General features: G+C 49.4%; 1 protein-coding gene across 1 annotated transcript; it reads left to right on the top strand.

Moving 5' to 3' along the window:
• The first annotated feature begins 9,919 nt into the window (after positions 1-9,919).
• Positions 9,920-10,996, top strand: Hrh2 (histamine receptor H2). Its single transcript, XM_035442976.1, has one exon. It carries the CDS (start codon positions 9,920-9,922, stop codon positions 10,994-10,996), a length of 1,077 nt encoding a protein of 358 aa, XP_035298867.1.
• Positions 10,997-14,677: the final 3,681 nt, after the last annotated feature.

Raw genomic sequence — 14,677 nt, forward strand, 5'->3', positions numbered from 1 at the left:
CACTTCGAGTGGGGGGAAAAAGAAGGTGAAGCAGAAATAATAGCTTTCTCAGACAAAAACCTAAGGGGCCTGGCCCCTAGGTGTGACTTGGCCGCCTCCTTGCACTGCTGCCAGATGCCAAGCCGATGTCACTGAAAAGGAAACTCGACAGCCGAGCTGCCCAGACTCTGGATGCATGTGGGAAGCCGTGCGTGGATGCTCACAGTCTCTGACCTAAACCTTGTTCAAAGCTGTGTGGCTTTAGACAAGTGACTTGCCCTCTCTGAGCCTCAGTGTCACTACCCATCAGGTGGCAATAGCATTCGTGCCTGCCGTAGACGGGTTAGCATCTGCATGTGCCTGGCCTGTGGTAGGTGACTGGCATGTGGGAAATGGCCACTGTCTAGGCTTTGAATCCAAGTCACCTTCTCTCTCTATGATCCATCCATCATACTAGAGAGGCCTCTGTGACGCTGACGCCCTGCTGTGGGCTGATGGGACCTTGGCTGAGAGGCAGCAAGGCTCTTTCTATCTGGGCCAAGAGCAGCAGCTAGAGACCTTTGTCTAAAATTCCAGGTGGCATTCAGATATGCTCACTTTTGGGCCTGTTTGTGGGGGACACAGTGTTTGGAACAACTGTGGACATGAGGACAAGAGAAAGCCCACTCTCATTTTAGCCTCTTATGGCCAGAAGAAACAAAATGGGAGACAAAAGCCCCTATAAGACTAGGCCTTCCCACTAAGCAACAAAGCCCACCAGATGTCTTCTTGCAATGCAGGCTATGACCAAATGTCCCACCCACTATGTATGAGGAAGCAGCTGCCGATCTCACCACCCAAAAAATGAAAGACTCCCATGGCCATGATTTTCAGGAAGGAAGCTGCAAACACAGGCAGTCAGGCCAAGCGGCCTTTGTCTGCTGAAAAGCTAAATGCAGAGTGGCTAAGAATAGGGGCTGTGGAGGCAGACAGATCTGGGCTCAAATCCTGACTTTCCCTCTTCCTGGTTTTGAGATTCTGGGCAAATGCCACAACTCCTAAGCTCTGCTCTCTGCCTTTGTCAGGTGGGGAAAATAAAAATCTTTCACCTGACAAAACTGCAAAGAATAAATATAACAGTGCTTAGCCCAGGCCAGCCATGAGGTAAACACTCTGGTCTAAGCTAGTTCCCCAGGGGACCAGACTTGCTGACTGCTCCGGGAGGGGACCAGCCTCACTGTTCAGGGAGGCCTGGCGCTCTGTGTCTGTTACCCGCTCCCTGGATGGTCTTGAACTTGTTCAGTGAACTGTCGATGGCACCCTGCTGCCTTCAGAACTAAGTCTAAACATCTGAGGGCTCCATCCTCAGCTGCGTTTTCCTCCTGATGATGAGCTGGGAAGATTGGCAGGGGCTGGATCTCACAAGGAAGGCAGGCAGTGTCATTTCTACTCTGACGAAAGAGGAACCTTTGTGGGGCATGGCACAGTCACACACACGACCCTGTGGCTGTGGACCTCATGGAGGGAAGGAGAGTGGATTAGAAGCTCAGAGGCAGTTGACTTCTTACAAAGCGGCCCCTGTCCCTAAGCTAGAGCCCTGTCCAACCCTGCCTCCATGCACTGCTTAAGGCGACCTGATCACCTATTTCTGTTCTGGCATGGTGTCCTTTCTGCCTGGCACACACCCCTTTCCCTTTTCCTCATGACAAATCATGTGTCTATTGGGTTTTGACTAGATGACATGCAGGATGAGAAGTCTGGGAAGGCCCTCAGAAAAGGGTAGAGAAAATGGAGTCTTCCACCCTGATGTGGCTACCCATCCCCTCCCCTCCCTGGAGGCATGGGAGCCCTTCTGTGTAACCTGGAGGCTCCCCCATCCGCCCAGGTTCTCTAAGCTAGTCTTGTTGATTGACAACTCCCTCACAGTCTCTTGTGCGCGGTTTCCCCTCTTTGATTTTTTTAAGACAGGATTTCTCTGTGTAACAGTCTTGGCTGTCCCAGAACTCGCTTTATAGACCAGGCTGGCCTGGAACTCACAGAGCTCCACTTGCCTCTGCCTCCTGAGTGCTGGGATCAAAGGTGTGTGCTACCATGCCTGGCTTCTTGTGTGCACTTGCATTCTTTCTAGACTCTAATAACACATGCAGTGTTGGGGAAACCCCAAAACCAGCCTGCAGAAGCCCAGCTGCTGGCTCAGTAGTGAGGGGGCGTTGATGTGGCCGTCACGTTGATCCCAGCCACTAAGCCGCCGAAGCCACAGGGTAGCTTGAGCCGTCAATTCAGAGACAGCCTGGACAATGCAGGGGGAGTCTCATCTCAAAATAAACCAGCAAGTAATTAATAATTGTGGTGATGATGATGATGATGATGATGATGATGATGATGATGGGTGTTTGTAGACCAAGAAAACGCTGCTTTTCTCAAAGTGTGTGTTCTGTACACATACAGGAGAAACACACACACATACCTTTACTCGTACCCCCATACACACACTCTCATGCACAGAAGCTCACAGTAACTTACATACACACCAACACACATACACAAATGTACTTACACACACATACACATATGTACTTACACACACATGTACTTACACACACATACATATGTACTTACACACACATACACATATGTACTTACACACATACACATATATACTGACACACACATACACATACGTACTTTCACATACACACATGTTCTTACACACACATGTACTTACACACACATACACATATGTACTTACACACACATGTACTTACACACACATACACATATGTACTTACACACATACTTTCACATATACATTCTCATTCTGGTGCACACTCTGACACATACACACACTCTGAATCACACACTAACACGTATGCTCACACACACACTCTCACATACACACTCAGAGCTGCCCCTACTTCGGGGGCAGTTCCTCTGTGTCTCTTTAGCCCTCTCAGCCCTTACACCCATCTCTCTTGTTGAGTTCCCGAAGAACCGGGACCTGCCGCATCGTTTCCATTTGTGTCCTGTCCCTTGCCTCAGTCTTCTGCATATGAAGCTAAGTCCCAAGTCCCAGCTCAAGGCAGACCTCCATGCCAGCATTTCCCGACAGCCCCAAGAGGGCAGAAGCACTCCTGCTAAGGCCTGGCATGATTTCTGCCATGACCCTCTGAGCACCAAGTCACCTTGCCAATCACCATATGAGGTGGCTGCTCTGAGGCCTGGGAGGCTCCATTCTTCCTTAACAAATGAAAACCATGGTGCTTGAACAGCTACCTGCTTGGGCGTCCATTTCAGAACGCTTCTTAGGAGTTGGCTCTGGGGTGCTTTTAACCCTCTCCACCCAGGAACATGGGACACTGCCCTCTGGAGACCCAGTGACATCAGTGTCTGATCACCTACAGTGATGGCTAGGGACATTCACTAGTGCCTGTCATGCAGACCTGATGGGTGGCATGAAAACAAGGCCCAGAAGTCCTGTTCCTGCCTTCCCCATTATAACATCCTCTACTCGCTGTCCCTGTCCCCCGCTGCAAGCTTCCCACGCATCCTAGGTTAAAGGACACCATCTCCCACCGCAAGCTCCTTGGGGGGGGTCTGCTCTCCATGTGGGGTCTGCTTGCCCTCCATTTTCAGTGTTAACCTCATTTCCATTCCCCTTGACTCTCTCCACTTCCCCTGAAGAGAGCTTGGTACAACTGCAAGTCTACTGTGGCTTCTACAATTCACCCCTAACCCATAGCCTGGGCTCCGTGTCTGATGGGCTTGCTGCTCTGCCCCGAGACCCCAGCACAGGGCCTATACCTCGAGGGTTCTCAGGAAGCGTCCGGAGCATGCGTGGCGGTTGGGCCCAAAACACATTTGGCATGTGGGGCTCCAAGGGTTCCTTTATGTTCATCATCTTCACACCCACCAAGTGGAGAAGGAAGTACTGTCATTCTGGGACACCTTTGTCACTCTGAAGAGACCACATCAGAAGTAGAACTCACATCTGTCAGTGTCAGAGTCCTTCCTGTCACTTCTGCACACCCCTGTTTCCCGCAGCACTTTCCTAGAATGAGAACCAGGCCACTTACACCACAGAAAGGATGCCCAGTGAACCCCATGTTCCTTTCCTCCTGTAAGTTGGTGCTGGAAACATGCGCCGTTGAGCCTTAAGTGACCCTGCCCACCAATCTCTGGCTGCCTGTGTGTCAAGCCTAGCTTCCCACATGGTCGTGCTGGTGGTGAAAGTTTCACAGAAGGAAAAATGCTGTTTACCACAGAGGCAAAGCCCTGAGCCAGCTTCATCCAGTCGGACTGGTCCAGCCTGTCCCCCAGCCCATCTGCATGCCTGCTCATTGTCCCCTCTGGCATTTCTCCTGGGTTAGTAGCAGTGAGGTGGACGTTGGAGCATCAGACCAATCTAGATTTGTCCCCCACCCTCCGTGTCTCCAGACATAATGAAATGGTGTTCCAGATATCACCCCAATTCCATTTTTGAGGAGACAGTTCAGACAGTGGATTCCCCCAGGCCTCTCCAGGAGGAAAGCTCTCACCAGGCCCTGAAAACTCAGAACTCTGAACAGAAAGCACTAACCAGAGGCAGGCAAGTAAATGAGGGGTTTGGACGATGGAAAAAACTACCTCCAAGGACCAGGAGGTGACAGGAGGCCAGGTCTTGGAAGGAGAGTAAGAACACCCTGGACAAGAAAGGGCTGGAGGGCATGCCGGGCAGTGGGAACAGCTCCTGAAGAGGCCTGGGGTCAGAATGGCCCTGGCACTTTTCAGAAGCATGAAAAAGTGGATCCTGACACAGCTGCATTCCTCAGAATGCTGGGAGGCACAACGTGCATTCAACAGGCAGGAACTGACAAGAGTCTTGAATGGCCAGCCAAGAGCCTATACTAAGAGATGGCAAAGGCAGGTCATGGGAACTGACCAGAGCAGACCTCCCCACACACAGCCCAGCATGGCTGAGTGGGTATAACAGGTACCCAAGAGATGCTCGGAGGTTCCAGCCTATGGTTGCTTCTGAGTACTGCTTGCTTATGGAGGCCACCTGGGATGAGAGGCACACAATGAGTTTGCTAACAAGGTGGCATTGGCCAGGGACTCTGGTAATTAAGTCAGACGCTTCCCCCCTGTGTGTGTGTTGGGGGCATGCTCTGCATGGGTGAATTCAGGAAGCACCTCTTTCAAATGTGTTAAGGCAATTATGAGAAGCCGCTGAAAGGAAATATATAAATACACAACTGAAATATTTGTGGGCAGCCTGTGAGGTGACAAAGGAAATGTCTGAGTGAATAGCAAATCTTTCTTACACGTACAGAGAGGTAGAGTCAAACTGCTTGAATTTGTATCAAAGAAAAACAAGATGTCATGCATATTGTTTTTTTAAACTTTACACAACTGCTTGGGAATATTCAATACAAAATAAACATATTCTCACCTGTCCATTCAGACACAGCCATCGGGCTCAACGAGCCCCAAAGATGAGCATTAAGGTGGGTAACAACATGTAACTACTCCACACTGTACACACTTCTCCCTTTATATGAGCAATGGGAAAGCATGGACGGATGGTTGGATGGTGAGATCTAATTGGCAAGGCCAGTTGAAATCTAATCAAAGAATGAGCACTAAGGGCAAGCCAAAGGAACTGGAGCTGCGTGCGTTAATCAGCTTCCCACACTATGACAAAATACCTGAGCTAAACAAGGAAATAAGGTTTATTGGGGCTCATAACTCCTGAGGTTTATGCCCATAGTCTCCTAACCCCAGAGCTTTGGGCTTTCGACACCCAGCATAGCACATCATGGCAGGGAGAGCCATGACAGAAAGGTTCACCTCGTGACAGCCAAGAAGCACAAATGGAGACAGGAAAGGATCAAGACCCAGCAACACCTTCAAGCTTTCATAAGCTTATCCTACTGACCTCCCCATTGGCCCTATCTTCTAAAACTTCCACCATCTCTAGTAATACCACAGGCCGGTGGCCAAGCCTTTGACACATGGCCTTTGGGGGCCACTTATCCAAACTGTAGCACTGCACTTGAATCTAGGCTCTGCCAGTTATCAGAGGAATGACATCACTTGGTTCTTTGTCCACACACTCCTCAAAGTCAAATGGAGACAATCTCTCTCATTCCTAGAGCTGTTCGTAGGATTCAGAATTTTGTCTGCTATGAGCAACACCACCCAGGCCAGGCCTGTTACACAGTGCAGACTCACTGTGGTTTATGGATCTAACCCCTCTTCCTTGTGGAAGCTCAGGTTGTCCCCACACTTTTGCAACTCACAAGCCTGCCAGCACAGATATCATTGTCCACGCACCTGCCGTTACGTGGCCTCAGGCTAGTAACAAGCAAAAGAATTAAATCTTAAGTGCTCTGAAGAGACACTTGGTATAAGTTGGAAATTTAAAAAGAGAGGAGATTATAGCGTGAGGTGTATGTGTGTGGAGCTGTGTCCTGCCTATATACACACACGAAGGACAGGGGAACTGTGGAAGGCCCCCCTCAACCCAAATGTCACAGCAGTTACCTCCTGGGTGTGTGAGCTAGGCTGTGTGGCAGCTGAGCGCATTGCTCCTGAATGCATCCAGGATGCTGGCTTACTGCAGTAAGCACTGAGCCCATGGGCAGTTTGAAGGTTTAGGAGAGTGTCTATTACATCAGCAGCTGGGGTGACAATGAGAACTCTACAGACAAAGGACCTCCTGGAAGTTGACCCACAAGTAGATGATATAATCCTTTAGGGTGGGTCATTCATTCTACTCACAGGACTTGGGGTGGGATGGGATTAACCCAGCACAAACTCCCCGGCCTTTCGAATGCTTCCTGAAAACTCTGGGAAGCCTTACACTGAACAGGAAGACAGCGAAGTGGATCCTGGGAAGACTCACAAAGAAAGAACCATCGCTGGTCACCTGTGCATCCCTGGTACCTGGAACACTCCAGCACACCCAAAGTCCCCAGAGAAGAGATTGTCGAAGAAAACAGGAGGGAGGGAAGGAAAGAGTGAGGGAGAGAGAAAGGGAGGGGGACTTCTAATTATATTGAGAGCAGTCTCACCCAGATTTGAAGACTCTCTCAAACATTAACTTGAATACCAGCCCAATGTCAAAATGTCTACAGTCAGCTGTCAAGGAAATGAAGAGAAAATTATTATCAGAAATAGAGAGTCTCAAAAAAAATGTCTATCCTTATTGCTACCCCTCCAAAGTTAATTAAGTGTGGTAGTAAGACTCGAGCTGTTTGAGCTCTCCATGTAATGAAAAGCTCCTCTAGAAATAATCCCCAGAGGCTCAGCTCACTGGGCTGAGAGGTTGAGGCAACTGGAGCACCAGAGGGTGCCAGGAACCCTGATCCCTGCTCCAGAGCAGTCATCACAATCAGAGGCCTCATCTGTATTCAGACTGCACAGCAGCTCGGGGCAAGAGCATCAGAGAGGCAGGATTTATGTCCCCGGGCAATCTGCTTGCTTCTAAGAGGGTTCCGCTGTCATTTAGATTTCACAGCCTCAGTCCTCAGGAGAGCCTGCTGGCTGCTCTCAGAAAAACCAGGGGGGGGGGCTTGTGTTAAAGGGGCCATGAAACAAGGACTGCCCTTGTTTCTCATCAGCTGGAAACACAGGTTGTCATCACTAGAAGGGACAGCTATTGACTGAGTATTTGTAGGAGGGAAGGGAGAAGAAAAGAAGGGAAGGGGAGAGAAGGGAGGGGGAACTGGAGGGAGGGAGAGATCACTGAAATGCCTGAGAGCGCGATAGAGTGGTAGAAAAATCACTCACTTCCAGCCTTGCCATGCACTGTTACACAGCCTTTAGGATCGAGAGATCTGTGGACCAGCTGACCTGGAAATATAAGAGTGCACACTGCTAAGTACAAATCACTAAGACCTAGACACAGGTTTTGAACACTGAGCAAGGATGGAGTTGCCGGACCTTGGAGACAGCAGATGACACTAAGTCTACCCCTCTGCCTGCTTTTGCTCAGGAGACAAGGATGCTTTGGAATCACTGGGGGTGGGGGAATCAAGATGATTTTGTAGCAGATGAAAGCAATATGAAACTCGCAATTCCTTGTAGCTGGAGGTTTCTCTCCTACCCACCAGTTCCCGAATAAACACCCAGAGGTTTAATGTTAATTAAAATTGTTTGGCCAATGGCTCTGGCATATTACTGACTAGCTCTCACAGATAAATTAACCCATTTTTACTAATCTGTGGATCACCATGTGGCCGTGGCTTACCAGTGATGTTCTGACATCTTACCCTTCAGGCAACTACATGGCATGTCCCTGACTCTACCTTCTTTGTCTCCACATCTCTGAATTTCCCGCCTGGCCCTATTCTGCCTGGTCATTGGCCAAATCAGCTCCTTTCTTAACCAATGGTAATAAAATGTTACTATCCTCTCATAACTTTACTAAGAGCATATCAGGTACTAGATTCAGATTCTTCAGGATAGGACAGCTATTGGAGTAATCTCTGTGATTTGCCATTTACCTACGATGTGGACATTTAGTATGTGTTTCTTACTTGATATTGTTCTTGTTGTAGTTCCATTTTTATTTATGCTATTACCCTTTCTTCCTGCTGGACAATACTTGATTGTTGTTCTTAATGTATATATTTTTGTATTAGGTTTAGAACCTTCTTGTTTAGACAAGAAGGGGAAGTGTAGTGGGTATTCACTCTGCCCATGACCTTGGGATATCTGGCCTGAAGGAGGTCTTGTCTGCCTACTTGACCTCTTATAAGGAAGGAGGGAGGGGGTCGCTCACTCTCTTGGGTGGTGAAGACTGGGCCAGGTAATGTGAAGCAGTGTGTGATCGGTCCCCTGCTTCCCAAGGACTCTGGGACTGGATTTACCATATCCTGTATTTGTGAATGTATTTTCCCCTTTTATATCTTAGTAAGTCCTTGATATCCCTTAAACAGATACACGAGGATTTCTCATTACAGTTCCTTGTCCATCACAAAGCTTGACTGGAACACAGCCCACGCACTCTTTTGCGCATGGTCCTGTGTGGCTTCTTTTATGCTACAGTGGCTGAGTTGTCAATTCAGCAGACACCCCACAGGCTACAAAGAAAGGAATACAGGCTGCCTGGTTCTTTCTCTGAAAATCTTCCAGTCCCCAGTTTAGAGTGCTCCCCACGTGTAATAAGAGTAAATTTTATGCATTTCTTTATCCACTCATTCAATGTATCATTAATCAACAGATAACAAATGCCTCCAGGTGGGGTCAGGCACCAGCAAGCAGCTGGGAGCAGATGAAAGCAGTCCTCTCCTAGACCCACCCTTCCATTTATTTCTTCCTCATGGTATTCTAGCCTTTACATCATGGTACCCTTTGCTGTCCCATCATGTGCTCTGACCATCTTGGTCTTCCCTAAGGAAGGGTACCTGGAAGAGTCCCCATGCCTCCTAGTTTCTCACCAGGTGTTGGAAGTAAGAAAGACTTACCTTGGAACAGGCCATGCTGTTGGTCTAATTATGATGTGCTAAACACTCAATCTTTGCCTCTTCAGCTGCTGTGACCCCAGAGAGGGCAGCTAATAGTCCTGACCTTATGCCATGGATGGAAGCAGGCACTAGCCATGGAGAAGGACATGACAGCCTATGTGTATGATCCCTTGCACAAACCAAAACCACCTCAAGACACAGCCACCAGTGCCTCAGCCTCCATGAGAAATCTAGAAGGTAGATGCATACTACAGACCTGGAAGGAATGTGACTTGGAAGACCAGCTGAGGACTGCGGTTTGAACCGCGAAGGCCCTAGTCTTACTTTATTCTTATTTATGTCCTGCACTTCACAAGCAACAGCTTGATTAGTACTACAACAGCATTAGGCCAGTTATTAGACCCTCCCCAACACCCCTCTTTGGCTTGGTTGGGAACTTGAAGCCCAGTGGTTGGAGCTGGAAGAGAAGTGGCCAAGGCCAAGGTTGAGTATAGAAGCTACAGGGCCCCAGAATGGAGCCCAATGGCACGATTCATTCTTGTTGCTTAGACTCTACTGTACTGAAAGTCACCATCAGTTTGATCCTCACCACCCTCATCCTCATCACCGTCGCTGGCAACGTGGTCGTCTGCCTGGCTGTCAGCTTGAACCGTCGGCTCCGCAGTCTGACCAATTGCTTCATTGTGTCTTTGGCGGCGACCGACCTGCTTCTTGGCCTCCTGGTGCTGCCCTTCTCTGCCATTTACCAGCTCTCTTTCAAGTGGAGCTTTGGCCAGGTTTTCTGCAACATCTACACCAGCCTGGATGTGATGCTCTGCACAGCCTCCATCCTTAACCTCTTCATGATCAGCTTGGACCGCTACTGCGCTGTCACGGACCCATTGAGGTACCCTGTGCTGGTCACCCCAGTTCGCGTTGCCATTTCTTTGGTCTTTATTTGGGTCATTTCCATCACCCTATCTTTCCTGTCTATTCACCTGGGATGGAACAGCAGAAATGAGACCAGAAGAGACAATGATACCTTCAAGTGCAAAGTTCAGGTCAATGAGGTCTACGGGCTGGTGGACGGGCTGGTCACCTTCTACCTGCCTCTTCTCATCATGTGTGTCACCTACTACAGAATCTTTAAGATCGCCAGGGAGCAGGCCAAAAGGATCAACCACATCAGCTCCTGGAAGGCAGCCACCATTCGAGAGCACAAAGCCACCGTGACGCTGGCTGCAGTCATGGGAGCTTTCGTCATCTGCTGGTTTCCCTACTTCACCACATTTGTCTATCGTGGACTGAGAGGGGACGATGCCATCAACGAGGTGGTTGAAGGCATTGTTCTATGGCTAGGCTACGCCAATTCAGCCCTGAACCCAATCCTGTACGCTGCCCTCAACAGAGACTTCCGCATGGCTTACCAACAGCTCTTCCACTGCAGGCTTGCCAGCCACAACTCCCAAAAACCATCCCTGAGGCTGAACAATTCTCTGCTGTCCAGGAACCAAAGCCAAGAAGGCAGATGGCAGGAGGAGAAGCCCCTGAAGCTCCAAGTGAGGAGTGGGACAGAAATCACACACCCCCAGGGAACCCCAGACAGGTAAACATCTGTGTGGGTCAGAGGAGACTTCCTCCCACCCCCACCTCTGTGTGGGTGGCACTGAGACCATTCTGTGCGCATTTTACAGAAATCATCTCTCAATGGCTCTCTTGGGTAGAACATTTGCCTTGTTTTTAAAAGGCCACATTAACGGTAAGAGAGATCTCATCAAGGGCCTCTGATTTGGGACCTGGACAAAGTGCTACTCACCCCAGAACTCAGAGGCCCTTCTTTCTAACTAAATGGTCTTTCCACTCGGGTGGCCTAAGTAGAAGGCCCAGCTCTGCCACTTAGGAGTTACGAGTGACCAGTTAGACCCTTAGAGGGTCATTCAAAAGCCATGTGCAAATCAGCTCTTCCTTGGGGAGTGTTCAAGTTAGTACGGAGGGAAAATGGCAGGGGTCAGAAGATGGGACCTCAGTGGAAACAAAAGTGTGGGCCGTGTGTGAGTAGAGCTTGGGGAAAGACAGACATAGTGGCGGGGGGGGGGGCGGTGCTAGGGGCAGGCTTTGGAAAGAAGCTTGTGGTTAGCAGATCTGGGCCTTGGACAGAAGGTTGCCATGGCCCCTTTGATGTGGGCCAGATGAGTGAGCCTGCAGATGTAGGAAGTTGCATTGATGCTTGTGGTTGGGGGAGAGAGAACAGCAAAATCTTTAAAATCTGAAAAAAACAAAAAGCCTGCAGAAGAACACTGGGTATGCCGAGTGCAAGTAAGAGTGGGCAAAGGGCATGGGACAATGACAAGATTCCACCTCTGAGAGGTGTCCAAGCTGGGAAGAGAAACAGAATCAAAATGAGATTTCAATAAACTCACTGAGAACAAAGTCACTACAAGGTGTTGAGGGAACCCATGGTGCTGTCCTGGGAGGCACTGAGCAAGCTCACTGTGTGCAGAGCCCTGTGGTGCTGTCCTGGGAGGCACTGAGAAAGCTCACTGTGTGCAGAGCCAGCTCCTGCTTGAGTCCTGAACAGAAGCTCTAAAACCACCTAACAGATGAGTTTCTCAATTAATGTGGCTTTTGTTTCTCTTCCCTGAGATCATGCCTTTATCCCTACAGACCCATTCATGCATTCATTCATCCATTTGTTCCTTCATTCATTCACTTGCAAGCCCTTGTGATGGGCTCTGAGCTCTGAGGGGCAGCTATGAGGGCAACAGAGCCTCACTAGATTCCTGGCCTTCATCCCTCCTGACCTCACAGACACCACTCCCTCCTGGGTGTGGAGGGTCCTTCATAGACGTCACACCTGTCCCTCTCTGCTCTCCCTCATTGAAAACCTCATTGATCCTGAACTCTTACTGCAATGTCAACCGTATCATCTGGCTGGCGTCAGGCCACCACTGTTTCAAATGTGGTAGAACTAAGATTCCCATCCATGCTCATCTGTCCTCCAAGCCTGGCCTCTGTCAACCAACAAATGGCCCTGCTTATGACAAATGCCTCAGACGCAGTCCTGTAGATACCAGAAGGGGAAGCCGAGGCATCAGACAGCTTTGACCCACTTGAAGTGCAGAGCAGGCAGGGAGGCTGGACGCTTTGGGTCTTATTCCCCAACTTACTTGCTCCCATAATCTCTGGGGAGATAAGACCTGTGGGCACCTAGCCTATCAACACCTCTGAGTGTGCCCTTCCTCATTCCAGCACAGCCCCATCCCCCACCCCTGTGTTTCTGTCCTGGCTCGACAATGACCAGGTGCCTCAAGGGCTGGAGTGCCAGCCAGGTACCTTTTCCTTCACCTTCCAACTCTCCTCTTTCCAAGGAGCCAGGGTTGCCTCTAGTCCCTGAGTCTACCTTTCTTCCTTCCAAAGCCACACAAGACCTTTCTAAAAATGACTTGACTATGGTCCAACCCTTCTGTTGCTTTTGGAATGAAAGTCAAAGCCTACCCAGCCACCAAGGCTCTGTGCTGGAGCCTACAATCACACTACTCTCCTCTCATGCACGCAGTTGGCACCTCCCATACTAAGAGACATTGTCCCACCTTCAACTGGGTATTATATTTGCTCCCCTACACCATAAGCTCCTGGAGACCAGGCCAGGCCCATGTTAATTCACTGTTGGACCCCTGACAGCCAGCCCTGTGCCTGGCATGCTGGCGAATGTCCAAATAAATTCTTGTCCTAGGTTTATGGGATCCCTAAGAAATGATTAACAGCTGCAGACATCAGGAAAACAGGCCTCAAAGAGGGAAATTTGGAAGCCTAGAAAAGCTCAGAGAGAGCTTGTTCCCTTTTCTTACACACGAAGTCACAGCCGACCCTCCTCCAAGCCTTCGATGCCAGGGGCAGATCTCACAGCAGTATCCAGGACCATCTGAGTCACAAAGCCTCAGGTAGAAAGTCTTCCCGGACCCACCCATAGCCACCAGCTATCATAGATGAGCCTGGAAGATTGAAGGCACATGACAATAGAGAAAAAGTGTCTTTGGGCAGGATAGCCACCCACAGACACTTCACCACCCACAGCATGGCCTTACTATGTGGGTGGGGGGAAGGGTACTTCCTGTAAGTTTGTTCTGTGGAGATAAGGCTGCAATGTCCATGGACATGCCAGAGCTTCATGTCTGATAGACACACGTCCTCAGAGGAGCAGCGACTAAGAAGGGGAGTTTTGTGCATGGCCCTAAACTTGTTGACTGGCTCAAAAGCCCAACTGTGTTCATTTCCATCATCTGACTTTCCAACATGGCCTAGATTTTTGGCTGCCTTGTATAGGACTGGTCTCCCTCTCTGTCCTGATGTCAGCTGCCTGGAAGTTGGGTAGACTCAGTATGAGTCATGGTGACTATACTTGCTGGTCGGTGTTATGGGACAGTCTGAGGTCCACTTTCCAGTCTATCAAGTGGTGACAACTCTCACTGTCTTAAAGGTGCAGGCCCTTGGCATCCCTGGCATATGGCAGACATGTGAACAAGGGTGTTTCTTTCCTTTGTCTGCCTTCCATGCCTTGCTCTCTCCTGTATATATTTCATCTTTTTTCTTTGCCTTTTTCTCCCTCTCTGTTCAGACACTATCAATCCACTCACTTAAAGTGCACACACCAGTGGTTTCTAGAACATTCATAGAAGAGTGTAACCACAGTCATAGCAATTTTGAAGCACTCATCTTCCCCACAAAACCTATTCCCTCTTGTTGTCACCTCCCAATTCCCACAGCCCATTCCTTCATCCTCTAACTCAAGGGAAGTCCTCTGTCTGTGTAGATTTTCTGATCCTGGACATTTTCTGCCTGACTTCTTTCATTTAGCATGATGCTTCAGAAATCCATTTTTCCTGTGTCTAGTCTTCCGTTATCCATTCCTTTTGTCTTTGTTTTCCTCTCCTTCTTTCCTTCTAAGACCTGTTTCTCCTTCACCAGGAAAGGTGGGGGTGTGGTGGGCACAGGGAGGACCTCTGGGCCTTTGGACACAGATAGTTGTCCATGGGCTTGGCGAAGACCCAGTGTCTAAGACCTAGCTGGCCCAGCTCCTCCCCTCTTCTTGCCACCCCCAGGTGGCTTCAAATGCATGCCTACCTCAAAGCTGCTCTGGAGAGAGTGTGGGGTTTGAGAGCCCCTCCTATCCTCAGAGGAAGTCAGGGGAAGGAGACTAGAGAGAAGTGGGGGTCCCCATCACAGCCTCAAAATCCCAAGGATAAATCATGGCCCCAGAAAGGTCAGTCCCTGGATGCAGTGCATCTGAAGAT

Source organism: Cricetulus griseus, chromosome 3 (genome assembly GCF_003668045.3).
Source record: "Cricetulus griseus strain 17A/GY chromosome 3, alternate assembly CriGri-PICRH-1.0, whole genome shotgun sequence".
Taxonomy (NCBI): domain Eukaryota; kingdom Metazoa; phylum Chordata; class Mammalia; order Rodentia; family Cricetidae; genus Cricetulus; species Cricetulus griseus.

Excerpts from the sequence above, each read along its gene's own strand:
- Hrh2 (XM_035442976.1), top strand. The coding sequence starts at position 9,920 with ATGGAGCCCAATGGCACGATTCATTCTTGTTGCTTAGACTCTACTGTA.